Consider the following 26,882-nt stretch of genomic DNA (forward strand, 5'->3'; position numbering starts at 1 on the left):
GTGGACTTTCAACCTTTTTGGAGGGAGATAATATTTTATTAGAAGTGTTATACTTGAAAAAGAAAATAAGGGTGAAGATTCAAATGGGCCTGCTTGGCTTATAACAATAACAATAGATTAACAAGTGTGTGTGTGTGTGTGGGGGGGGGGGGGGGGGGGTTAAAAACATTCTAAATATAATGATAATAGTTATTAATATAGTAATAATCTCGCTATTATAATAAGGCGGCTGGGTGCAGCGTGCATGCTAGAAATAAGCACGCGAAGTGTGCAATATTTCTAGTAATAAAACAAGGTAGCCTAGATCATGATATTATGTCTTCCAAAATCATACAGCACATCTAAAAGGTTCAAGTGAAAAATGGATGCATAACCAACCAGATGTATTCAAGTTTAATAGAGCTATAAATATTGGCCACAAAGTCTAAAGATCTTAATAATAATTGCTCAAGGATTTAATAATCACAGTGGTAGCAGCTTGAGCTGCTTGTGATTGAATGTGAATTATGACTAATATGTTGCCCACGAAGCTTTTGGAGCTTTCAAATTTGACAGCAAGTACTGTGGTGCTGCACAGAAAAAGACCCAATGTTGGGCTGAAAGAGACTTCACTGCCAAAGACCAGGACTTTGGAGAGCCTCCCCCAGGTCTGGAGCACTGCACTGATTTGAAGGTACAGGACGGACAACCCCATCTTTATTTGCCACAATGCACATATGCACACATGATGAGAGGCACCGTGGAATGATCCTCTGCATTTCTCCCATCCTGGCTCATCCTTCCTCCAAGGGCTGGCCAGGAGCGCTGGGCAGCTGCAGTCAAAACTTCTGCCAACTGCCACTGGTCAGATGACAATCTTCTTGCATGTTTTAACTTAACACTTCTACCTCTTTCTATGTCTTTCCCCCCTCTCCCTCTTCCGTCAGGACGACGAGGCCAACGGAGGACAGTGGGCCACCGACGACATCCCAGAATTCCTGAATGCCATTCGCAGAGAGACCGATGGTACTGGAGACTGGAACGATGCCATGGGAACGGTGGCTGTGTCGCTGGCGGCGCCCCCGCCTCAGAACCTGTGGGCCAAGTTACAGGAGGTCAGGCTGAAGAACCCTGTCAGTGGCCTCATGGAGTACGCTCAGTATCTGGGCCAGACCTGCGAGTTCCTGCTCCTCGACCAGTCAGGGCCATCCCACGACCCAAGGTCAGTCACATGGTGCATGTGCAAATGTGCAGGGGCACATTTGTTATCTCACATTGATACTATTGATACTAAGGGCTAAATCGGTGAACATTGTTTGTGCACCCACTGTTCAAATGTAAAAAGAGATCATATATTTGCACATGTAAAAGCATTGGCCCCCGTTTTTGGAGTTTGCGATGTACTGTTTTTTGTTTTACGATGCATTGTTGTATCTTTCGTTTTTTTCCCACCTGTATTTGTGTCTGTTGCTCTCTGTAAAGCACCTTGTGACAAACCTATTTGTGAAAAGTGCTTTAGAAATATATCCGACCTATGTCATTTGATGCTTCCATTTTAAGTATGGGAGTAACTTTGCTTGTAACCGGATAATTCTGTCACTACTACACACAGTCGTGTTCAATAGATCAGTTAGAGGTTTTCAAAAGAACGTTCTGTCTCACGCGAACACCCTCTCCCTCTGTCAAGATGAGCATTCTGTCTCACGCGAACACCCTCTCCCTCTGTCAGGATGAGCATTCTGTCTCACGCGAACACCCTCTCCCTCTGTCAAGATGAGCATTCTGTCTCACGCGAACACCCTCTCCCTCTGTCAGGATGAGCATTCTGTCTCACGCGAACACCCTCTCCCTCTGTCAGGATGAGCATTCTGTCTCACGCGAACACCCTCTCCCTCTGTCAGGATGAGCATTCTGTCTCACGCGAACACCCTCTCCCTCTGTCAGGATGAGCATTCTGTCTCACGCGAACACCCTCTCCCTCTGTCAGGATGAGCATTCTGTCTCACGCGAACACCCTCTCCCTCTGTCAAGATGAGCATTCTGTCTCACGCGAACACCCTCTCCCTCTGTCAGGATGAGCATTCTGTCTCACGCGAACACCCTCTCCCTCTGTCAGGATGAGCATTCTGTCTCACGCGAACACCCTCTCCCTCTGTCAAGATGAGCATTCTGTCTCACGCGAACACCCTCTCCCTCTGTCAAGATGAGCATTCTGTCTCACGCGAACACCCTCTCCCTCTGTCAAGATGAGCATTCTGTCTCACGCGAACACCCTCTCCCTCTGTCAAGGTTTCGCATGCAGGTGAGCCTCGATGGGAGGCTGTTTCCTGCAGCTGAGGCCTCCAGTAAGAAGGTTGCAAAGAAGGATGCTGCTGCAGCCACCCTGCGCATTCTTGTTGGAGAGACGGGAGAGGAGGGAAACACTGCTGCCAGCATGGACCAAGTCATGGATCCAGACCCCGACACTGCCGTTAGTGTGAGTGTGTTGGAAATAAGTTCCCATCAATCAAAGCTTTCCAAAACAGGCCTAGTTCATGGTAAAAGCTGTGAATGAATCTATGATTTTGAAAAGATATCTGGAAGAAGCCACTCGCGATACAGTAAAAAAGAGCTGAACCCAAAAATGACTTATTTTATTTTAGTTCAAATACCTGGGTATGCAGTGCACCTATTTAATAATGTATGCCAAAAAAAAATCACAAAAATCTAATTTCTTTAGTTTTTCACTTTTTTACATCAAAAGTTCATATTTCAAGATTTCATTCATGACAGTAATCTACAGTTTGCTGACGTCACCTAGTACTAGGGCTGCACGATTAATCGTATTTTCATCGTCATTGCGATATGAAAATGCGCGATGAACACATCGCAAAAGTCACGTGTTATCGCAATATATATATATATATATATATATATATATATATATATATATAGCGATATATTTAAGCAATATAGCATGAGAGCCAGTGTGTTGTGGCATATATATCCCGCTGATCAGCTGTTATCGGCCGAGTGGGATAACTGCTGAGCAGCGGGATATATGCCACAACACACGCAGCTCGATAAAACGGTTTCCAAGTATGATAATATAATAATAATAATAATAATAATAATAATAATAATAATAATAATAATACTATAAGTCCGACTGGCATGGCATTCTGATAGAGTTAGTTGAAACACTACTGTAAGGCGGGACCTCTAGCAAGAAGATAGACGTGTGGGTGATTTGATTGGATCGTTCTGGAGACTGAAGTTGACATTGGCCAATCCTGGCGCTTGCTGAGAAGCTGAGAGCTTTCTGCAAAGCCCGACACCAACTAACGTTACGTCTTATTTAGAAATGCGGGGTTAACAGCCTTTTTTTTGCAAAGAAGACATTAGCCCGCGTCTATTCTTGTACAAAACATAATTTTCTGCGAAGTATTAGTAAAGTTATAAGCGAAGATCGATTCACAAGGATCTGACAGCTGTCTCTGCCATTTTGTTTTTTCTACATTGTCATTTGAGGTACCGTAACCAAAGCCTTTTAGTAAGAGAGTTGCGCCATCATGCGTCATGGCTCTTCAAATAATAATCAATGGCCATGGGTTATGAGAGTGGTATACGGTATTTATACCATGGCTGTGAACCAATCAGATTGCTTGATTTGAGAGAGCTGTTTTATAAATATATATATATATATATTTTTTTTACAGTGCACCTGAACGCAACATGCAAGATACCGGCTGAATAAGTGTCGAAATGTCATTCTGGCCAATACTCCACTTCTGTTATAACATTTCAGTCTGGAATATGGAATATCTTTCAATAATCGTTATGACTAAAAGGCTAAAAGTAATCTCATGTGTAAGAAATGACTGTTCTACATTGAAGTAAAAATGTAAATAATTAACTTGTTAGTTTTGTTTTGTTTTTAGCTTCAAGAGTGCATTTTTGTTCGTATGACCCTCAACACAGGCTTTGAGAATCCCGTGCCACTTACTGATTTAAATTAACACACTCATATTGCAAAATGAATTTAGGCCCTGACTGTAATACTTCAGAAGTTGAATTTGAAGTTCAGCATTAATACATTTGTCATTTTTTGTCTTAGATTTACCTTTGTGTGTTATTGCAATATAAAACTACAAAATTGAGAATCAATTCTAGATTCTGGAATCGAGAATCGTTGGAATCGAGAATCGATTCTGGAATCGCATCGTGACCCCAGGAATCGGGATCGGATCGGATCGTGGCTTAGCCGGATCGGAGCACCCCTACCCATTAACTCATTCTCTGCCAAAGACGTACTCGGACGTACTTTTTACAATGGCGTTCTGTGCCAAAGACGTACTCGGACGTACTTTCATGTTTTGCTTGTTTACATTAGATCAGACCCTTTCCCAGCCTGTGACATTGTTTCAAGTCAAACTGATAAAAGGAACCCGCTAAATCACGTTTAGTATTTATAGTATAGTCACCCATTTAGCTCATTGAGTGCCAATGACAGCCTGAAAAAGCCCCCGTGATCAAAGAGAACCCGCTCATGCTGCAGCCCAGAGCCATGTAGATTGTTCTGGCTGCAACTGACGGTGCCTGCGAACACAGTCAATCCGCTCCCACAACTGAGCCCTTCTGCCTCTGTCTGTCTGTCAGCATAGTTTCTCCACACGATTAGCCGCTAGAAAAGCAGCAGCCGACACTGAAAAGCCAAACCTTTCCCTGCAGTCCGCGTGTGGCTTTTCCATGTTGCGCTGCCTGGGAGGCGGCGCACAAAAAGCACTCCGAAAATAGACACTGGGTGCGTGAGGCTGTGTGTTACTAGTGTGGGGAGGAGTTTTCAGCTGAGGGGGGGAGAGGGGGGTGGGGCACGCAGGGCAGGACACAACTACACCACGTCACTACTTCAGAAAATATTAGCTAGAGTCAGTGAATGTGCTTGAAATGCTTCATTTCACAAAAGGCTGAATATCTCCGCTTATAATTTGAAATGCCTGAAAACGCTGAAAATAACCTATCTTCTCCGGCTCATAACTAAAGAACGGAAAATGGTATCAATAAACTTTTTTTTGCTGATGATACAATAGTCTCCTTGTTCTTTTTGCGTGTTCGGTGTTTACATAGTAATATCACACAATATTCTGTGGGCCTCGAGAAATCACTGAAAACGCTCTGAAACTCTGGCACTGGGAGCGTCGTTCTCCAAAAGTGGCTGGCACTCAATGAGTTAATATTTTAGTTTATAGCATTCTTTTATTTATCGCAGGTCATATCATCATCGCAATATTGAACAGTGTTATCGCACATCGCAGCTTTTCCTCATATCGTGCAGCCATACCTAGTACTATCAAATTTCTACCCCATTTCAACCAATCATATCACGACATGGCAGCTGTCAATCAAATCTTCATTTCAGGATAAGTTTCTCTAACAAATGAAGGAGAAAATGGCGCCTGGTGCCTGTCCCCGGGCAGAATTCCTATCCCATCAACTAACTACTAACTTTATAAATTGTATGTTATATACACAATAAAGAGAACGGTAATGCCTAAGAATGCAAACAAATGTAACTGGATCGTAAAAACTCGCATTCCAGGAATATTGTATTTACCGCAATAGCGATAATGGCGCGTGCCTGAGAGCCTGGTTGTCGGGGGTCGCACCTTGGAGATTCCAGGCCGACGGGCTGCACTCTCCGCTCCGGCAGCTGGCTGCCTGCGGCTCGCTGAGCTCCACTCAGCCACTAAACCTCGTGTCACCAGGCTCTTCCCGAGGACAGCGCCACAACACGCTGAATCCCACTCGATTTGGGGGTGGAACACGCCAGGATTGGCAAAAGCCCAATCCAGTCCCCAGAATTGTCAAATCATATCATCGACATGCTACTATGACCCGCCTCTCAACCTGTCATCTCAGACAAGTTATGTTTTCAGTCTGAAACGGACTCCGAACCCACGCGCCACTACGGGTTCAGTTCGACTTTAAATTCATTATTAAAAACATATTTTTCTCTCCCTCTGTCTTCCAGGGGCCTGTCGGAGGCATCGGGCCAATGTTTGGGACAGGAGAGGCGGAAGGGATGGGCATGGTGGAAGGACCTCGCCAGCCGCTGTCTCGGTCTCTGCCGGGCGGGAAGAACCCAGTCTCTGTTCTGATGGAGTACAGCCAGCGCACGGGGAACCCCATCGAATTCATCATCACTGGCCAGGAGGGCCCACCACACGACCCACGGTACTGACTACTGCACCTCCCCCTCTGAATCTTCTGGATGTTCTTCTTCCCTTCACCCCTTGCTTCTTAGATCAACTTCCTCCATGGTCATTTCAGTATCTCCTTGGGGAAGCAGTCAAACAGCTATTTCTGTCCAAGCTGGCCTCAATACAGCAGTCTGCTGACAAAGAGACAATACCTTCACTGTCCATCTCTCTTGCTCTTGATCGTTCTTTCTGCTTATAACCCGTCCCTAAAGGCAGTCTGCCGGCCTGGATATAGAATATCAACTTGTGTTTTGCTCCCGTGCCTTTCCTTAAACACTGCGTCTGTCTTGATTGCGAGTGCACCATAGGCTGCTGCGACAATGCTCAAGTCTGTCACTTATGCAACTCAAAACATTCTCCCATTTTTTTTTCTCCATCCATCCTCCACTCCTTCCTTGTCGTGTGCCCAGGTTCATGTACAAGGTGAAGATCGGTGAGAGCTTGTGTGCTGAGGCCTCGGCCCCGAGTAAGAAGGCTGCCCGCCAGCTGGCTGCAGAGGAGGCCGTCAAAGAATTAATGGCCGATGGGAGACTACAGCTCAACAAGGTGAGGAGGAAGAGGTTAACTAAACCACGCTGGTCAGGTGAGGAGGAAGAGGTTAACTAAACCACGCTGGTCAGGTGAGGAGGAAGAGGTTAACTAAACCACGCTGGTCAGGTGAGGAGGAAGAGGTTAACTAAGCCACGCTGGTCAGGTGAGGAGGAAGAGGTTAACTAAACCACGCTGGTCAGGTGAGGAGGAAGAGGTTAACTAAGCCACGCTGGTCAGATGGAAGGAAGGAAATGTTTCATCATCCTCCAAGGGACTAAAATTATGGGGATGGCAGCACCGTGAGTTTTGGGGTGAAGTCAGATGAAAATATAATGCTAAACGGGACACCTACAGTGTAGGAAGACATGCAGGCTGCAATCGCCATTCACCTGGTTAAAGATATGGTGCTCTTCAAAACGGTGGAAAAGGAGTCTTAAATCCATGTTTCTGATGATCGACCAATAATCCACCAGGTTAAAAGTATTTCTCTAAAGTTGGCATCATCCAACAAACTGAGAAAAACGAGGTTAAAATTTTGATCTCAGCGGGCGGACATGTGGTCAAGTATGACCATTCATTCATTACACTATATCTCGCAGACGGTGATTTAATAAACAAAAACGTGACTTTGCTACTACTTCTTCTTATTCTTCTCCTCCAGTTATTTGTGGTTGGCAAACCATTTTAGAGGTGCATTATCGCCACCAAGTGGACTGGAGTCGCACTACAGTCATTTATCGCCGAAACTGGGAAGCACTGCTCAAAGTGTGACACCTAGTGGCAAAATTCGGTATACCGGTTAGATTCGGTTTGGAGAGCAATAGACCAAATCACCGTGACGTCACCATGTAAACAAATTTACTTCCGGGTACCACTTGGGGAAGGCGGCAGGTTTAAATGTGCGTGTTGTCAAATAAATGCTGTCAAACCCTCTCGTTGTTTTCGGCCGACTACTTTCAATTTAAATGGTTAAACGGTTGGTAAACATGCTTGTCCGACGTATCTAGCCTTTCTTCTGTATTTGTTTTATGTAGTGTTAGCTAGCTAATAACGTTTGTTTGTCTGTCAAACTCGCTGTTTTTTTGCAGAGTCGTTAACGTTACAGACAGAGTAACCTCGCGTCACCAGGCTCTTCTCGGCGAGAAAGAGCCTGGTACAGACAGAGCTACTGACGCCACGTCAATTTAATTTAGCTTCAAGTCTACTCTCTGGTCCAACAGGTAAATTAGCTAGTCTGGTCTCCACTAACGTTAGTGAAAGTGTTGTTATGAATGATATTAAACAACAACACAACACGGACGAACCATTTTTGTCTTCTTTGTCTGTTTTTGTCTTCAACACGTCAGTTTGTGCCGTCCACCGCCATTATAATGTGTGGACCCAGGGGTACCCGGAAGTAAATGTAAACATCCCGCTGATTTGGTCTATACCGAACTGGTTTTAAAAATTTCACACCGACCCATGCCTAGTATCAGGTGTAAATATACATTTCTAACCTACTCTACTTTGGAACAGTCTCGCCCCTCCACACCACTCCTTTCTCTGACTTCTATTCATATATATATATTCATATATATTCCGTTGGTTTAGACTTGCGAATGATCTCTTGCTGCATTATGTCCCGCCCCAACACCCTGTTGCAACAAGAAATGCATCAAATCAAGGAAGTAAAGATGTCATTTCTTAGGGTCTTTAAAAATCAGCTGATCTCTCTGCCTGATAGTGATTTGTCATTTGTGTCACACTGTTCAGCTCACTCTGCTCCATACCATTCACATCTTCATCTCTGTTCCTCCAGCCCCAATTGCCCCTGGGCTCATCAGGCGACGGCGAGGGCGGTGCTTCTGGGACCACATGCCCCTCCTTGCCCCCTCTGACAGCAGACGAGTTGCGTGCAGCCCACGAGGCGGGGGTGGGAGACCTCATCAACCACCTGAACAACAACGCCGTGTCGGGTCTGCTGGAGTACGCCAGAGCCCGCGGCTTTGCTGCTGAGATCCGCCTGGTGGGCCAGTCTGGGCCACCACATGAGCCCAAGTATGTGTTAGTCGTGTTTGCATGCATGCATACACACACACACACACACACACACACACACACACACACACATAGCCCTAATATGCCCACACTGCATACACACACACACACACACACACACATAGCCCTAATATGCCCACGCTGCATACACACACACACACACACACACACGCTGCATACAACTTAGTCCTCTCTAGTGTCCTTATGTCAAATCTAGGATTACACCATCGGTTAGGAGGACTAGCCAGCCAGAAGACAACAGGGGCGGGTCTTGCCAAGTGAATTTCAACTCCTGTGGGATCCATAATAACTACCGCGCGCTAACATTAAAACCAGAGGACAAACCAGGGGGACAAGCAAGCGGCGATATGCGTGGACTGAATACGGGTGGAAACGGCAAACCGTTTACAATTGGTGCGACGCAGATTAATGAACTTGTTTGCTCTGCACTGTCACACAACCAGCAGAGAGAAAGCTGTCTTTCCACATGAGGTAGGCTCTCTGGCTGACCCAGGGTCTGCTGCACAGTGCACTCCCATGATGAGGTAGGCTCTCTGGCTGACCCAGGGTCTGCTGCACAGTGCACTCCCATGTCACATCTGCCAAAACAAGTGATTGCCTGTAATCATGCAGGTTATTTAATGTTACAGGTTACAATCATAACATGCAGCCCATCACTTTATGTCCGTGGTAACAGCAAAGGCATGTTGTTGTAGCGTAATCAGGCATTAACCTATACATTTAGGCCGTGTGTCCATCTAGCGTCTTTTTCCGACCGTTAAACGCTGGAAGTACGCTGGGAAGCGCTGATCTCAGCGCACAATATAACAAGGAAGCAGTCTGAAACTAACGTTAGTTCAGTGCGGTAGTAGCTTGATAGCTGACAGCTAACATTAGCAAACAACACACATAGTGATTTAGATCAACACTCACCAGAAATATTAAGTGTCTAGACAATCTGCTCCCACATTTGAGCCTTTCTGTCTCTGTTGCGATAGTTTCTCCATATGATTAGTTGCCTGAAAAGGAGCACCCGACACCAGCGTCTTTCTGAAAAGTTAAAATATTTTCAGCTGGGAGTCGGGCGCACAAAAACGCCAGAGCGCTCTGAAAATAGACGCTGGGCGCTGCACACTTTCTCTAGACGTCCGTGTGCGCCCACATACGCTCTCCCCCCATTGGAAACAACTAAAAATAGACGCCGGAGCTGATGAAAAGACGCTAGGTGGACACAGGCCCTTAGGCTACATGAATATAGGAAAGTATTGTTTCCGATATGTTTATGCGTTTGGTATGTCTAATATCCTTGTTTAGGCCTGGATTTGGAAACTAGACTATAGCCGCTTTCGCACACAGATCGCGCAATATTGCAGTTCAGAAGCCCCGCAAACCCGGCAGCCTCGCCACAGAAATTGCTTTCACACAGAGCCAAGCAGCACCGCCACATTCCCGTCCTGGGGTGTGCTTTCAGGTGATATTCCCCCTTGAAAGGCGAGCGGAGGCATTTCCACCCAGCTCCTCTAGTAGCCCAAATGAATATTTTCATAGGTTAGTGTAGCCTAGGCTACTGTATGATGAACAAATTCATTCAACAACCAAACATCGCCGATGTACGGCAGCCAACGTGCAGCTGCGGTCGTTAAGGATCAAAGTGATAAAACACGAAAGTGTTGTCCACATGCAGCATGGTAACAAGGCTTTCAATATTCATCTGATTGACTTTATGGATCACTGAGGCACCATCATGTATTAGGTACAAGGCTAATTCTTATCTTTTGGTTCCAGTTTTTTGTAAAGCAAATTATTCCCATGAAGTAGCCAAATTAGCGTCCGTTCTGAAAGACGACGCCCGCATATCAAACAGCTGCAGTCTGCATAACGTCCGTCGGGGGAATAGTATAGGCTATAAATGCACATGACTACTATAACGTTAGTAGTTTTTGTAAGGGAACGCACAACTGGCTAGCTAGACAGATTGCAGTTCTGGAGCTGGTTTCCAGAGGGAATATGCTCAGTCCAACTCGCCACAAACAGCTATGCACGCGTCCTCTGAAGCTTATTATTATATCCGTTAATTTTACCTACTAATGTCAACATCGTTTGAGCATAAAGCCTAACCTACTTACTCACGGAGCATTCCTCCTGGCGCCCCTGCAGTCATGATTGTATAGGCTACTTTTTTTTAACTTTCACTTATGCCTTTCTTGCTGCATGAGATGGTTTCCCCTGTATTTCTTTTTATGACTGATCTGACCATTCGCACCGTTCTATGTTGTCGCTACTACGCTTTCAGGTGGAGGCGGGTTGGAGGGTAATCCGCCGCTGTGATTAGGTCCACTGGCGGAACGAAAAGCGTAAAACAATTCTCCACCAACCCGCCTTCACAACTTTCACATCGGAGGCGCAGATCACATTTTTCGTGTACTTCACGACTTTCAAGGCCGGTGTGAAAGCAGCTTCTAAACCTTATTTACGGATGGGTTTTTATATAAAACAAAGAAAGTATTTCGAAATTAGCTGTAACTGCATTTTCTACCTGCTCTGAGTCCTGGATTATAACGGTTATAATCCTCCTTTTTACAAGTTTAAAAAGTTGCAATTTATTTGACAGGAACCCATTTTTTGGCAGACACTTTTTCATAGCATCAAACAGGGACACTAGAGCGGCCCACAGAGTTGCATATAACATGTAATGCATTTTATACAAGCATGATGTATAGGGAGTAACAGGTTAATTCATATTGTCACCAAAACACACATTGGATCCTAAATTAAACCTAGTGATGTGCTTTTGTGATTAATCAATGGTTATGGTTCACACATATGCTCAGGTGCCTACTGCCTAATGGTTATTAGAGTTCACACTGACAGTATGTAGCCAAGCTGTGTCTAATGGCTCTGGCTCACTGTATATAGGCCTACAAGTCCCTCTTTAATGTTACCAGTATATATTATCAATGAGAGAAAAAAGGCAGCGCTGCGGGGTGAAATTATGCAATTCTGTCCAAATTTATTCTAATCTCATCATGACATCCAGGGATAGGCTATGTTTTGCTAGCCGATGTGTTTAGAACCTTATTCTCACGTTGTAGTCTTGCTAGTGTAGCGTATTAATGTCTGTATTTAAACTGCCGTGAGATTTGTTTGAGGAGCACTACTTATCGAGACAGAGACGGGGATGGAAGTGGGCAGAGAGGGAGGGGAGGGGGCGGAGCTCAGAGGCTTTGGTCGCTGCTGGAACCTCATTTGATGCTCCAAAATGGAAACAGGTTTGGAGTACGGGCGTCAAGGCAGTTTGACGCACGTCAGAACACTCTTGGTGTGTGTTCGGCCATTTAAAACAATGGGTGGGCTTCCAAACGCTGGGATCTGACGCTCCCTGTGCGTTTGGGGCTTTCCTCCCCGAACAGGCACCCCGGCCGACCAGAGGAGGTGCTAGTGCAGTGACCAGGACACATACCCTTAATGCAACTCTCGTGTTGGTAGGCAGGGAATCTACTGCTACACTACCCGGACGCCCTTTCTGTAATGTCCTCTGATTCCCTTCCTCTCTGTTCCTCCTGCACAGGTTTACCTACCAGGCCAAGCTGGGTGGACGCTGGTTCCCTCCAGTCTGTGCATCTAACAAGAAGCAGGGAAAGCAGGAAGCAGCAGACGCTGCTCTGAGGGTTTTGATTGGAGAGGCTGAGAGGGCAGCGCGCACAGGGGAACTCATCCCAGCCGAGGTACTGCTCGTACATGCACCAACATGATAGTATTAGTGATAGTATTAGTGTCATATGCTTATGCACCAACAGCAATAGGACTGACTCCCATATAAGCCTCTTTAGTTCATTGAATTGCAGATTTTCCACAGTGCAATATTTTGTGATCTTTTCATCAGACTTCTCAAGCCTTAAATATCCATAATTTCTTTTCCACTTTGCCTTTCCTGTCATCTACCTCTCTCTCTAGCTCCCAGTGAGTGGCAGCACTTTGCATGACCAGATAGCAATGTTGAGTCACCAGCGTTTCAACGCCCTAACCACACGCATCCAGCACAGCCTTCTGGGACGCAAGATCCTGGCCACCGTCGTGATGAGGAGAGGGGAGGGCCTGGGCACTGTTGTCAGCCTGGGCACTGGTATATCATCATGCCTATGAGGCACAGGGAGGGGGAAATGCTCAAATATAGTGTCAGAAGTAAATGGGAATAAAGTAAATAGTTTACTTTAGTTTATTTCGGTCAATTTAGCATATACAATTCCATACAGTTGTTATTGTATGCTGAAAGAAAGCAACAAAAGAGAAAAAGAAAAAACAAAATAAGTCATTGCTTATGAAGCATTGACAAAAACCAAAAAATGCATTAATTGTGACCGAAAAGTTGTAGGCTGAAGCCTTAGCTTATAGCGCCTACCCTGTTTACATTAAATATTTTTTAGTTTTATAATAGTTTTATATTTGTTAATAATCTTATTTAAAATAATAATAATAATTTGTTGATTGTTTTACACATTTTCATTTCCTTTTCCAGTCCATTCCATAATTTAACTCCTTTAACTGTAATACATCTTTGCATTGCATTTGTTCTAGTTACCAAATAGGAATAAGGTGCAAGGGAATGTATGCATTTCTGTGCTCCGATAAATTCACTGTGAGAAAGCAGCAGAACTAGGTTAGCACTGAACTGAGAGGTGTTGCATTGTGTTCTGTGATAAATTCACTGTGAGAAAGCAACAGAACTAGGTTAGCACTGAACTGAGAGGTGTTGCATTGTGTTCTGTGATAAATTCACTGTGAGAAAGCAGCAGAACTAGGTTAGCACTGAACTGAGAGGTGTTGCATTGTGTTCTGTGATAAATTCACTGTGAGAAAGCAACAGAACTAGGTTAGCACTGAACTGAGAGGTGTTGCATTGTGTTCTGTGATAAATTCACTGTGAGAAAGCAGCAGAACTAGGTTAGCACTGAACTGAGAGGTGTTGCATTGTGTTCTGTGATAAATTCACTGTGAGAAAGCAACAGAACTAGGTTAGCACTGAACTGAGAGGTGTTGCATTGTGTTAACTAGGTTAGCACTGAACTGAGAGGTGTTGCATTGTGTTCTGTGACATTGAATCTGTCTCTCTTATGTTTTTTCCCACCAGGGAATCGCTGTGTTAAAGGGGAGGAGCTGAGCCTTAAAGGAGACACTGTTAATGATTGCCATGCAGAAATCATCTCCAGAAGGGGATTTGTTCGGTAGAAATGGAGCTCTTTCATCAATGTTTCTCCCCCCTAGTTGTAAAAATAGCCTTCTGTCTCAGACCCAATCTACAGCACATTATTTATAAGACTAGTCTCACCCCTGTCTCCCCTCCACTCAGGTTTCTGTACAGTGAGCTGTTTAAGCACTGTGACGGCGCCGATGACAGTATATTTGAACCGGCCAAGGAAAACAAACTCCAGATCAAATCTGACATCACCTTTCACCTCTATATCAGGTGGGCGTATCATCCTCTCCTCTTTCCCTCTCCTCCTCCTGCCCGTCAGATACATCAATATTGCATCTTTGGATCAATGTTTCTCTTCTATTTTTAAACAGCATGTCATTTCAGGCCATGTCCACACGGAGACGACTTTAGGTGTATCCGCTAAAGTTTTTTGTCATATAGCCGTTTCGTCCAGATGGAACCGCGTTCTGGGACTATACGTTCTGGCCGTATACGCTAATTTTTCAAAACGGGTCCCAGAGTGATTAAATCTGAAGACGCCACCCTTGCATTTCCGTGTTTACAACCCATACGCATCTTTCCTGAAACGATGACGCCATAGCCCCACCTCTCTCCACCAGCAACAATAACAATCATGGCAGTAACGTTCGTGCTACAGCAGTGGGGATCTTGCAGCAAAATATAATGCTCCTCTATTACCACCGTCAGCAACAAGTGGACACGGAGAACAGCGTGTAGCCTACAACATCCTCAGGGCTCCACACAGCTGACTCTACCCATCCACCCCTCCCCTCCCTTCATCGGATATTTCCCAGAAGGCTTAGCGGCGGCTACATTTTTACAATAACACAAACAAAATCAGGCTTAACGTGTTAGATAGAAATTATATTTATTTTTAATACAACATGCAATTCTGGAATATTTTAATATTGGACAAAATGAAATGAAATGAAATCTAAACCCTGAGTGTAACCAACATACTCTCTTGCCCTATATATAGCCCTCGTAAATACAACGTGAATAGGGAAGTGAGAGGTTTGAGGAACACGCGGTTGCACTGTGATGTCTGTGATATCCGCTCGTGTCCACTCCAACAAGACTTTAGCTTACTTGATGCGACTTTTTCCAATAAAAACACATTTATGCCATGAGTTTATATAATGTATATTTATGTTGCATCATTTAGCCTGTGCTGTGATGTGCAGGAGCGGCCAATACGCTGGGATGTGTTTGCAACATGTCTAAAGATCATGGAAGTGGATGATATCAGGAATGTCACCTATAGTTAACGTTCTATATTGTAGGCTACAGGGAGACCATCAGCCCTGCTGAACAGCTCTGCATTTGCCTGTATACTGTAGGTTTCATCATTTTATTCATCGACATGGCAAACCTCCCCGCAAAGCCAAGGGTTTAAGCTGCTGCTACAGTGAGATACACATTATAGACTGTGGGCCCCTAGAGGTTGTATGCCATTATTGACGAGATTGTCTTTCTCTGTTATTCTACAGCGGTTTCAGTGGTTTCATGTGGATACACACATTTCTTGAAACGTTTCCATGTTTATGGAAAACTTTTCTGAAATGAAAAAAAAAAAGATAGCTTCCGTCTCCGTGTGGACATGGCCTCAGTGTCAAGGCACACACAAATACTTTTCTTCTCTCTTCTCAATACTTGTCTGTTTTTCTTAGCACGGCACCATGTGGGGACGGGGCTCTGTTTGACAAGTCGTGCAGTGAGACAGGCGATGAGGTGGACGGCCATCAGCCTTTGTTTGAGAATGCCAAGCAGGGTAAACTACGCACCAAAGTGGAGAATGGTGAGAAATACGACTCGCACACATCTCTCTCTTGCATCAGCATGATGTTTATTGGTTGGACACAATTCGACATTAAGGTCTCTAAATGTGAACTGTGATATTTTTCAAGTTCAAGTTTATTCATATGTCCCAGAAGGGCACTTTGGATTGCAGCAGAGCAAAAAACAAAACAGTCATAAAATCACACAAGACTCGAAATAAAAACATGAAAACAAAGTGCAGACACAAATAGACCATAAAAACCATAAAAGACCATAAAACCATAAAAACAAAATGGAGACACAATAGACCACGACATAGTGCAAAGTAAGTGCAGTTCAAAAGTGCCAGTGTAGTTTAAAGTGCATTAGAGGCCGATAAGTGCAAATACGATAAGTGCAAAATGCAAGGCAGTCTAAGAAAGAGACTTAGCCACACAGCGCTACATATTACAGAAAGAAAATGCTACAATATAACTATTGTATAGGAGAACACAAATAAATAAAAACATCAAATAGATGTTACATTACTGTATATTCTCTTCCGTGTCTTGTTGTTGTTGTTTGGTTTGCGTGGTGCCCTGCAAGGTGAGGGCACCATCCCGGTGGAGTCGAGTGCCATTGTGCCCACCTGGGACGGCATCCAGCGCGGTGAGAGGCTGCGGACCATGAGCTGCAGTGATAAGATCCTGCGCTGGAACGTACTGGGCCTGCAGGGGGCGCTGCTGACCCACTTTCTGCATCCCATCTACCTGAAGTCCATCACGCTGGGTTAGACATACTGCTCTCATGAGACTGTTATATCCTGTTGTCGTTGCATTATGATGTGACATCAATAGCCATGAGAGTAAACTAATCATTTGAAATGTGATTGTAGATGCCTCTCCACTTCACTTTTACACAGCTTCTTGTGTGAGATTTGTGTTTCACAATCTGTTTCATGTTTGTACCTATCAGGTTATCTCTACAGCCACGGGCACCTGACTCGGGCCGTCTGCTGTCGACTGGCTAGAGATGGAGAAAACTTCAACCAGTCTCTGCCTTCCCCCTTCACACTCAACCACCCAGAGGTATCAGTCGGAGTTATGGGCAAAGCTGCATATTTACACTAGTCAGGAATATTGAGGGAATCCTCACTAAATTAATCAATTTATCTGCTAACACTCCTGTATTTCTGCATTGCTTGTTCAGATGCTTTTTCAAAATTGGTGCAAGGTTATTTTAGTAGTTGAGAATGTTTCTGATTCTTGTTTGTGCTCTTGTTGCCATGATATGAGTGGCAGTGTTCAAAAGCAGGTAGGTTACAGGTACGCTGCCAGAGAAATGCTTAAGACGGGGATACTCAACCTGCTTTGCTCAGGGGCCACTTCTGCAAAATGAGAGGAGGCCAGGGGCCAGTTAATAAACAAACAATAATCATATAAATTTTTCTGTAGCGGATTGTAGTTTTTTGGGGGTGACATTTGGAGTTTAGTCTGACAATTTTGTGCACACAGGATAGTTACTGTATTAGCTAAGTTAAGTTAGTTAAGTACATATGAAAGTGCCTGAGCAGTGAGCAGGCAGCAATATTTGACAATTTAGCTGGAGCTCAGTCAAACTTTATTTAACATTGGTTTTAATTGTGAATTAGAAAATGGTTGGGGGGCCACTCGGCACCCTACTGCGGGCCGCTAATTTAACAAAATATGCTCCCTCTCCTCTCCCACGCCACCTGCTGGTGCTGTAGGTGGGCAGGGTGAGTGTTTACGACTCAACACGCCACACGGGGAAGACCAAGGAGTCCAGTGTGAACTGGAGCTATCCAGACCAGCTCAGTGTGGAGGTGCTGGATGGGACCAAAGGAAAACTGGACGGGTATGTAGTGTGCAGTATAAGTAGACTCAATCCTGTCATGCATGCTTTATTAACCTTGTGGATTGTTATTATGGGCTGTTTTTGTTCACTCCACTGCTTAATCATTATATCATTATTAAAGGAAAATAGTGTTGTTTTCTTTCTCCTGTGGCTAGCAATAACTTTTCTATTAACCCCCAACAACTTGAAGTGAATTCTTTGCCTCAGCAAAAATTTTGAATTGAAATTGACTTACCCACTAGCTCTGTATGCCTCCAAAATGCATCTAAAATGCATGAGTTATTGATCATTGTGACATTGATCGAACAACCATATCATCGTGACAATACTTGCCTTGAATTTGTCGGCAGAATTTATGTATTTTTATGCCTCCGCCGGCGATAGCCAGGCCGGAGGCATTATGGATCCGGGTTGTCCGTCCGTCCGTCCGTCCGTCCGTCCAATGTTCGTTAACGCGATATCTGAGGAACGCCTTGACGGAATTTCATCACATTTGCCTCAAACATCGACTTGAGCTACTTTCACACATGAACTCCGGATCAGGTGAGGGTTGCTCCTAGGGATGCACCGATATGAAAATTTTGGCCGATGCCGATAACCGATATTAACATTGCTGTTATGGCCGATAACCGATATTTACCGATGTCGATATGATCTGTATAAAACCACATTTTTATGATCATCACATTTTGTACATATGGAAAAACACATGTTAACACTGAATTTGAAAAAGTTATGCATTTCTTTATTTGCAAAGCCTTTGGAAAAGCCCATAAATCATAGATTTACTGCATTATTTCATATCAATGTGAAGAATTTGGCTGATAATGATAACCGATATTAACATTGCAACATCTGACCGATACCGATATGACCGATATGTTAAAAAATCGGCCGATACTGGCCGATACCGATATGATTGCCGATATATCGTGCATCCCTAGTTGCTCCCCACTGTGCCTGCCCCGGATGATACGTGAAGTGTACCCTTTCACACATGAGGCATGTTGCATTCTCACATGAGTAGCACCTCCGCAGAGTTTGTAAAGTAGAGAGGGAGAGGGGGTGGGGGAATTTGGGCATGACCACACAATGGGGAGTTGTGAAAACTAAAAATACATAATGGGCGATAACTGCCTAACGTTTACGGCATATAATCGTTTGCGCATAACATTAGTAATTAATTAAACAACCCTACAACTCACGCCCAGATGCATCGATTTCCTCGAGTCGCAAGCACTACAAAGAAAGCAGGTCTTTGCTATGTTCAGTCCTAAAATGCATCAAACCTACTAGAATTATACAGAATACAGGAAGCTAGATGTTTTTACCTTCAAAATAAAATAAATGTTGTATTACTTAGTAACAAAAAATCAGAATGGTCGACTCACTACGGGTTAAAATTGACTTTTCGAAGGGAGCCGATATTCTTCCAGTTTATCTCCGTTCTGTATCTTTCGAAACACACACAAAAAAACATTACACGTGCATTTACTTTATTTAATTGCCATTATTGCGAAGGTTATACCCGGAAGTTTTCGTTTTATACTGCCTGACTTGACGCTACTTGGAATTTGCGGTTCTGCCCTTGAATCTTCAAAAACGTTGTGTTAAACGTTAAATCAAATGCATGAACGCAACCAGATCCAGATACCTACCTAGCGATGTCCAATACTGGGAAGCGGGACGACCCTGCGTCCAAAAATGCTTATTAAATGTGTGTGCTGTGCGAAGCTATGCAGACATGAAATCAGATCAGAGCCATGAGCCTTTCAATCCAGCAACATGTTGGCTGACGCACACAGAGCAGGTTTGAGCTTCATTTGGAAACACTGAAACGGCATGATGTTTTTTTTGCTCGCTCATTCACATCGACTATTTATATAATAATAATCTGTCACGCTGGCTTTCTGTCTCTGTCCTCATGCACTCTGAGTGCAGCTCAGTGAGTGCAGCACTGACTACTTCACGGAGCTCTGGAGGGGGGGGGACAATCCGCCCCTGTGTGTACCCTGAGCCCAAGACTTACCTCCGGCTAGGAGGAGGCTCGCGGGAGCGCGCATGAGCCACCAAAATTTGTTCACACATACACCGCTATACGGATGCCCTCTAGATAACTCCTGAATTCCAGACATGTGTGAAAGTGGCTTTAGACTCAAGGATGATATGATTTCGATTTTGGTGGTCAAAGGTCACTGTAGTCTCGCTGGCCAGCCTCCCCTCCCTACCGTGAGAGGAGTCTGGCGCCGCAGGTCTCCATAGTGGGATTGCGATGGGCGCCGCTTAGCGGCAGTGCCCTTGGAAAATAGTTTCCAACAATCCAACTTGCCGTTTTCAGCATGTAGCAACGAGCTAGCGTGTAGGCTTCTGCCGTTAGCTTGCTAGCTAGTTAGCGTTGTTGTTTTCAATGAGGCGGCAGGGCACTATTTACAGCGACACACAGGGAGGAGGGAGCGTAAGCCGCTCTGATTGACATGGTCGGAGCCAATGACAGAGCTTGTAATAAGCCGGGAGCGGACATCCGGCAGCGACTGAAACAGTCGCTCCAATGGTAGCTGTAGAGCAGGGGAGGGCTTATCCCAGTTGCCTGTTGCCTTGGCACCAAACTCCTCTCCCGGTAGGGAGGGGAGGCTGGCCAGCGAGACCAAAGAGCATGGAAGGAAAGAGACGAAACTCCGGCCATTTTTGGAAACAGAATGCGCCTCGCAGTGGTCAGCTGCGGTAGCGCGGGCCCCTATAATCAGCCTCTCTAAACAGTAACTCAACGGGAGAACACTCTAAATTTCGTGGATTCACATCTTTTCTGGGCGTACTGCAAATCTTGATTGAAGTGGTGTAGTGCAGGGATGTAAAACAACAACCATATTGTGGAAACTAAGCAAAATTTTTCGTTTTTTTCTTTTAGTTTTTTCAAGATAAATAGTAAATGCAAAGGACCCGAGGTTAAAACCACGGCAACACACTTCTGACGGAGTGGACGACAGCCGCATTAGCTATTTATCTTGAAAAAACTAAACAAAGAAAACGAAACATTTTGCTTAGTTTCCACAATATGGTTGTTGTTTTACATCCCTGCACTACACCACTTCAGTCAAGATTTGCAGTACGCCCAGAAAAGATGTGAATCCACGAAATTTAGAGTGTTCTCCCGTTGAGTTACTGTTTAGAGAGGCTGATTATAGGGGCCCGCGCTACCGCAGCTGACCACTGCGAGCCTGTGCGAGGTTCTTTTGGCGCTGTCACGCTTCCAAAAATAAAAAATGGCGGAGGCTGCTGGGCGCTGATGTTGCAATGGGGCAATATGGAGCTTTCAGTTCTTTCCATAAAAGTTCTTTGGCGAGACTACGGTCACTGTGACCTCTCGAACGCCATTTTCAAGCTTGTTAACTCGATATCTCAGGAATGCCTTGACGGAATTTCATCAAATTTGCCTCATACATCGACTTGGACTCAAGGATGAACTGATTAGATTTTCGTGGTCAAAGGTAGGGGTGGGACAAAATATCGATACTCACGGTATCGCGATATTTCCACTTGCGATACGTTATCGATACACTGGCACCAAGTATCGATATGTTTATTTAAAAAAAAAAAAAATGATTTTAATAAACAGGCTAAAATATTATGCTGTGTGTGGTAGTTGAAACATAGTTTCAAGTTGACGTTTATTTATGTTTGTAGTTGAAACAAAAACATAAATACTGTAGGCTACATGAATGGAAATGTTTGATCATTAATATCAACTTTTAGAAATTATATAGGTAGGTAGGTTATATAGGTTTTCTTGTTTTAATAATAATAATAAAAAGACTTAATGTGTAACTTTTCCTCCGTGGTATCGAAAATGGTATGAGTGAGTGAGTGAACTCTGAGAGAGTTCATGTCAATTCTGCTAATAAATACATAATACCTGCTTCTTGCCTTTTAGGGGTATTTTTTTCTCTTCAGTTACACAGGTATCGTGATGTATCGTCTTCCAATATATCGATTATCGCAGTGTCGCTGTATCGTGATAATATCGTTATCGAGGGCCAAGTATCGTGACGATATCGTATCGTGAGCTACTCAGCGATTCCCACCCCTAGTCAAAGGTCAAGGTCACTGTGACCTCACTAATGCCATTCCCAAGTTCGTTAAAGCAATATCTCAAGAACGGCTTGATGGAATTTCTTCCAATTTGGCTCAAATGTAGACTTGGGCGCAAGGATGAGCAGATTACATTTTGGTGATCAAAGGTCAAGGTCACTGTGACCTCTCCAATGCCATTTTCAAGCTTGTTAACGCCATATCTCAGGAATGCCTTGACGGAATTTTATCAAATTTGCCTCAAACATTAACTTGGCCTCAAGGATGAACTGATTACATTTTGGTGGTCAAAGTTCAAGGTCACTGTGACCTCACGAACGCGATTCCCAAGAATGAACTAATGGCGGAGGCATAAATCCGCGGTGCGGCCGTTCTAGTTTAGATGCTCAAACAAGTCTGTTTCCAATTAGGTGATGTGTCCCAAGTCGACCTCTTCTAACAAGTATAAGATTTTGCTAAATATTATGGGTCAAATATTTTTGCTATGATGATATTCAAGACACACACAAACTTAAAGTGCCAATATGTAGAAACACTGGCCTCTGCTGCCACAATTGGTAATTACAGGATGCTAATGAATGCTACTTCCCTGATAGTACGTTCATATCTCAGCATTATTTGACTGTCTCTGCTTGTACTCTTCCTCTCTGCAGTGTTTAGAACTGATCCACTGAAAAAAACAAGCTCCAAATATCCCCAAATCTTGTCAACGTGTTTTATTGAAGAATAGCACCGCTAACTCGGAGCAGAAAACATTTCACTTCCTATACATTCTTCACAATAAAAGTGTCCCATTAGTTTGTCAGTGGAAAGTTTTTAATAATAATTAGCAGGAATTAAAGGAAAGGATTAACAGGAAATGGGAGTTGCATTCAGGTAACTTTACTTTGATGCTCGGACCAGCTCACCAAAGTTACATAGTGCAGGAACAGGCGTTCGGGGTGCAGAATGGTAGAGGCACCATTCTCAATATTAGAAGTCAGTGAGTGTACCATCCAAAAAGATTTAGAAGCTGTTGTATTAAGGTAAAACAAAAGGCTTTAAGACTCTTTGACAGTAATGTAGATTAATTTGAGATGATCTATTGTAGTCGATGAGAATCATCTGGTAAGAACAAGCCAATAGCAAAGCAGTGATCAATGATCTGAAGCGCCAAAATGATGAACAGCAGGCATTTATTAGACTGATATTAGACTGAATTGTCAACTCGTTACACTCAATTTCCTTCTTCAGTATGACATAGAGAGCTCCAGGGATGACGTATTTTTGTAGGCTGAATGCGGAAGTCCCGAACTTCCTGGTTCTTCACTGTTTCTGTCTATGGGATTTTTGAATGGGTTTTCGGCGCGATGCTTCAAATAAGGTCTGTGGGCAACGCAAGTTTAATCAAACGCGAACCAAGGTTCAGCGGGATAATCTTCACACATGAGGACCACTTTCATGAGTTTTGTAGCGTAAATGCGAGCCCTAGAAGTAAAAAGCTCGTGCTAAGCTAATCCAGAACTACACACAGTGTCGCATAGGCGTCCACGCGAAGGCGCGAGAGAAAGAATTTCCGCGTTCATTCGTGATGACGTATAATATCCGTGTCGACATTGTAGTCTCATTTAGCCGTTTGCTAGCTAGCCACCCTTTTAACGACACATAAAAGCTTCAAAACTCATAAAAGTGGTCTTCATGTGTGAAGATGATGTTACTAAACACTGGTTCGCGTTTGATTAAGCCAGCGTTGCCCAGAGAGATTATTAGAAGCATCGCGCCAAAAACCCATTCAAAACTCCCATAGGCGAAAACTGTGAAGAACCAGGGCTGTTAGCATCGATGATTTCCGGACTCGTTCCTGGACCTCTCTATTGCCTCCACTCTAACCGATTTCCATAGGGCAGTGGTTCCCAAACTGGGGTACGCGTACCCCTAGGGGGTATGTGGAGGTACTACAGGGGGTACTTGAGAGAAAGGGGAAAATGTAAGAATAAATCATGAAAATAAATGAAACGTTAAAATAAATCTGCTCAGGAGACGCTAATTGCAAATCTTTCACTCCATTTCTTATTTTGTAATGTTATATTATTCAAACGGTGGGTTCTCATTCATTTATTGCATCATATGCTATGGTTTATGGTTTTAATGTTGTAGTCGGGGGGTACTTGGATTCAGACATCAGGGAAAGGGGGTACTGAAGCCAAAAAAGTTTGAGAACCACTGCCATAGGGGGATTTGATTTTCCCTAAGAAATCGCTAGAGACCAACATATCTGTCTGCATATAATCCAGTGAGGAGATTGCAAAATAAATGGCTTCAAAGCAGAGTGTTGTTGGGATTTCAAAGTAATTGGTACTTTAGTTTTAATCTATTTAAAACAGCCTATCATGTCTAGCGGTCACCATGTTGTTATTAGGTCCAACGCCCTTGGCAACTGCGCCCACGGTGCAGTTTATTGACGCCGACTGGATAATCGTCAGTCCCCCGCGGCGCTCATTGGACTGAATGTTGTTTTTCAACATGAGAAAGCGCTGTTGCGTGTCACGATGCCAGACCAGAAGCAGTCTCTGTTGCGTGTCACGATGCCAGACCAGAAGCAGTCTCTGTTGCGTGTCACGATGCCAGACCAGAAGCAGTCTCTGTTGCGTGTCACGATGCCAGACCAGAAGCAGTCAACTCGGCGGAGTGGGCGGATTCAAAGGTCTGGACCCAGGCAAGGCATTTATGTATGGCGAGCAAGACGAGGGAAAAAATGCACAATGCTAGTCTGCTAGACAAACTATGATGTTATCCACTAGCCTTCCTGTCTTTTCTCAGCTAAAGCCTTCCTCCTCTTCCTCTCCAGGCACAAACTGGACGTGTCCCGCGTCTCCAAGTCCAACCTGTTCCGTCTGTTCCAAACTCTGTGCCAGCGGTGCGGCCGCGACGACCTCCTCTCCCTGCCCTCCTACGCCCAAGCCAAGATGTCGGCGATGGACTTCCAGCTGGCTAAGCAGCAGTTCTTCCAGGCCCTCAATCTCAGCGGCTATGGAGCCTGGATCGGAAAGCCGCTGGAAGAGAAGAGCTTCGAGGCAGGGGAGGGCGGCAGCCGGAACAATGGAGGAAGTGTCCCCTTGGGATACGGCAGCAGCAAAAATGGAGGAGCGATGGAGATAAAGCAAGAGTCGGCTTAGAGCGGGTCAGGGCTGGAGGGAGGGAGTGATGGGGATATGTGGGTGGAGGAAAGCACAACGCAGGGCCAGATGGATTGGGTGGATGGGGGGGAGGCAGTCAACAGTGGCAAGACAGAACCAGATAGGGAGAGTTGGTGTACTGCTGTGTGGCAATACAAGCAACTCCTTTTGAGACGACCAACAAAAATCTTGATTGTTGAAATTGCACTATTAAATTCCCACCCCAGTTAAATGTCATGAGTAAACACGGAAAACGGTACTTGCCCAGTGCAGCCCCAGATTTCGGTGTACATAGGAAACCGCATCAATTCCAAATTTTACTCTGAGCATTCACTGTCCAGCATTTGAGCCATTAGCTCCTGTACGTTCACTTAGTCTTCGTTCTGGTCCCTCTGATTTAAACCAGCTGTGTATCAAATTTAAAATGAGCACACACCTCTTCAGCCGTCCCTCCATCCACATGTTTTTGCCATGGTCGCTATTAGCATAGCATAGGTCACTGCGTCCCTCTGAGCAACCCCATCACTTCTCTGCTTTTATATAGAAACTGATGTCATTGTAACTGCTAGACGTACAAAATATTTCTGTTCTTATTGCCTGTACGTTTTATTTTAGTATTTCTCCTGTCTTTGGCTCTCTCACTAAGGTCATTACTAGCTGGCCATGCTAGAAAGCCCTGAAACGTTTTGTCTGAGCTTTTTAAATGTCATGCTTATTGAGGTTGTTCACATTTTGAAACCGCGTTTGTGGTAAAAGAAAAGAAAAAGGCATGCTTTCAGTCTCTCTTGCATGGCCAGGTCTTGAGGACCACTAGTGGAAGACAATGATGTCGAAGGAGATTCCAAGTTCACTATTTGATTTGGTGACAGTTAGCCGGATGATGCAATATATACATCATGTACATACAAATACATGAACACGCAGATGTATATGCAAGTATAAGCTGTATATATGTCTGTGTGTGTATGTATATGTATATATTTCATGTATATATTTTGTAAATCGTATCTGAAATTGATTTTGTATTGTTTTTCTTCCCGATGTTTTAATGAAAGTGCAATGGAGTACGTTTTATACTGGGAGTTGGAACTTGGAAAGTAAAAAAAAAAAAGATTAAAAAGAGCAGCCATGTTCAACAGAGTGATGTGTTTATGGCAGTTTCTTCTCATTGCAGTCTGTTTCATCTGAGGATACAAATAAAATGTCCAAATCAGACCTGGCGTAGACAACTTCAGCACTTTTAGTGAGAATGTTTATTCGCCATCGGTTTCCATGTCATGCAGGAGCACACTGCTGCACTTGAACAGAAATGTTGCTCTCAGTGGATTCCACAGAGCGAAGGTTTAAGTGCACAACTATTACGACTCTTCATGGCAAATCTGCAATCCGGCTTACACAGAAGCAATGACAGGGCAGCGTTTTTGCATGCTCAAAGTGACTTTGTGTGAGGCATCACTTTGAGGATGCTATTTTTACATCTGAAGCTCTTATGACCGGGGTGTGGTGAGCAGGTCCGGTCTGCTTCCAACCGGCTTGGCAGTCCTGCAATGCGCCAGCAGATGGAGACAAGTCAACACTTTGGCCCAGGGGCTGCTGTGTGTGTGTGTAGTGTAAGTATGCATGTGAAGCAGGCACCATGAAATCAGCCCCAGGTGACCTGTTAGTCATGGCGAAGGCTAGACATTCTGTGGGGAGATTTCCTTATCAGTATGTGTGCAGTGCTTTGATCTCATCTCTGAAGCAGCACATTATAGCACTACTTTGCTTCACATTGCCTTATTTACACAGCCGTCAGTGAATTTGGAACAAATTCTTGAAGCATTCGATAAGTTGCTCATCACCCATTCTTTTTTCCTTATCACGGTGTGGGGTTGTGTATGTGCATGCTGTGAGTCTGCGTGTGGTAGGGTTGTGTATGTGCATGCTGTGAGTCTGTGTGTGTAGGGTTGTGTATGTGCATGCTGTGAGTCTGCGTGTGGTAGGGTTGTGTATGTGCATGCTGTGAGT

General features: G+C 44.3%; 1 protein-coding gene across 2 annotated transcripts in view; it reads left to right on the forward strand.

Annotated features, from left to right (window-relative positions):
- adar (adenosine deaminase RNA specific) overlaps positions 1 to 26,015 on the forward strand; it is a 32,071-nt gene extending 6,056 nt beyond the window's left edge. For both annotated transcript variants that reach the window (XM_083644551.1, XM_083644552.1), the window contains exons 3-16: positions 927 to 1,201; positions 2,269 to 2,455; positions 5,990 to 6,192; positions 6,629 to 6,764; positions 8,548 to 8,786; positions 12,355 to 12,511; positions 12,741 to 12,909; positions 13,915 to 14,008; positions 14,134 to 14,250; positions 15,672 to 15,799; positions 16,366 to 16,548; positions 16,735 to 16,847; positions 17,507 to 17,634; positions 24,548 to 26,015. In XM_083644551.1, the coding sequence (XP_083500677.1) occupies positions 927 to 1,201; positions 2,269 to 2,455; positions 5,990 to 6,192; positions 6,629 to 6,764; positions 8,548 to 8,786; positions 12,355 to 12,511; positions 12,741 to 12,909; positions 13,915 to 14,008; positions 14,134 to 14,250; positions 15,672 to 15,799; positions 16,366 to 16,548; positions 16,735 to 16,847; positions 17,507 to 17,634; positions 24,548 to 24,875 (2,457 nt within the window). In that variant the 3' untranslated portion in view covers positions 24,876 to 26,015. The remainder of the gene's footprint in view (positions 1 to 926; positions 1,202 to 2,268; positions 2,456 to 5,989; positions 6,193 to 6,628; positions 6,765 to 8,547; positions 8,787 to 12,354; positions 12,512 to 12,740; positions 12,910 to 13,914; positions 14,009 to 14,133; positions 14,251 to 15,671; positions 15,800 to 16,365; positions 16,549 to 16,734; positions 16,848 to 17,506; positions 17,635 to 24,547) is intronic.
- Positions 26,016 to 26,882: the final 867 nt, after the last annotated feature.

Source organism: Poromitra crassiceps (genome assembly GCF_964638095.1).
Source record: "Poromitra crassiceps genome assembly, chromosome: 1".
Taxonomy (NCBI): domain Eukaryota; kingdom Metazoa; phylum Chordata; class Actinopteri; order Beryciformes; family Melamphaidae; genus Poromitra; species Poromitra crassiceps.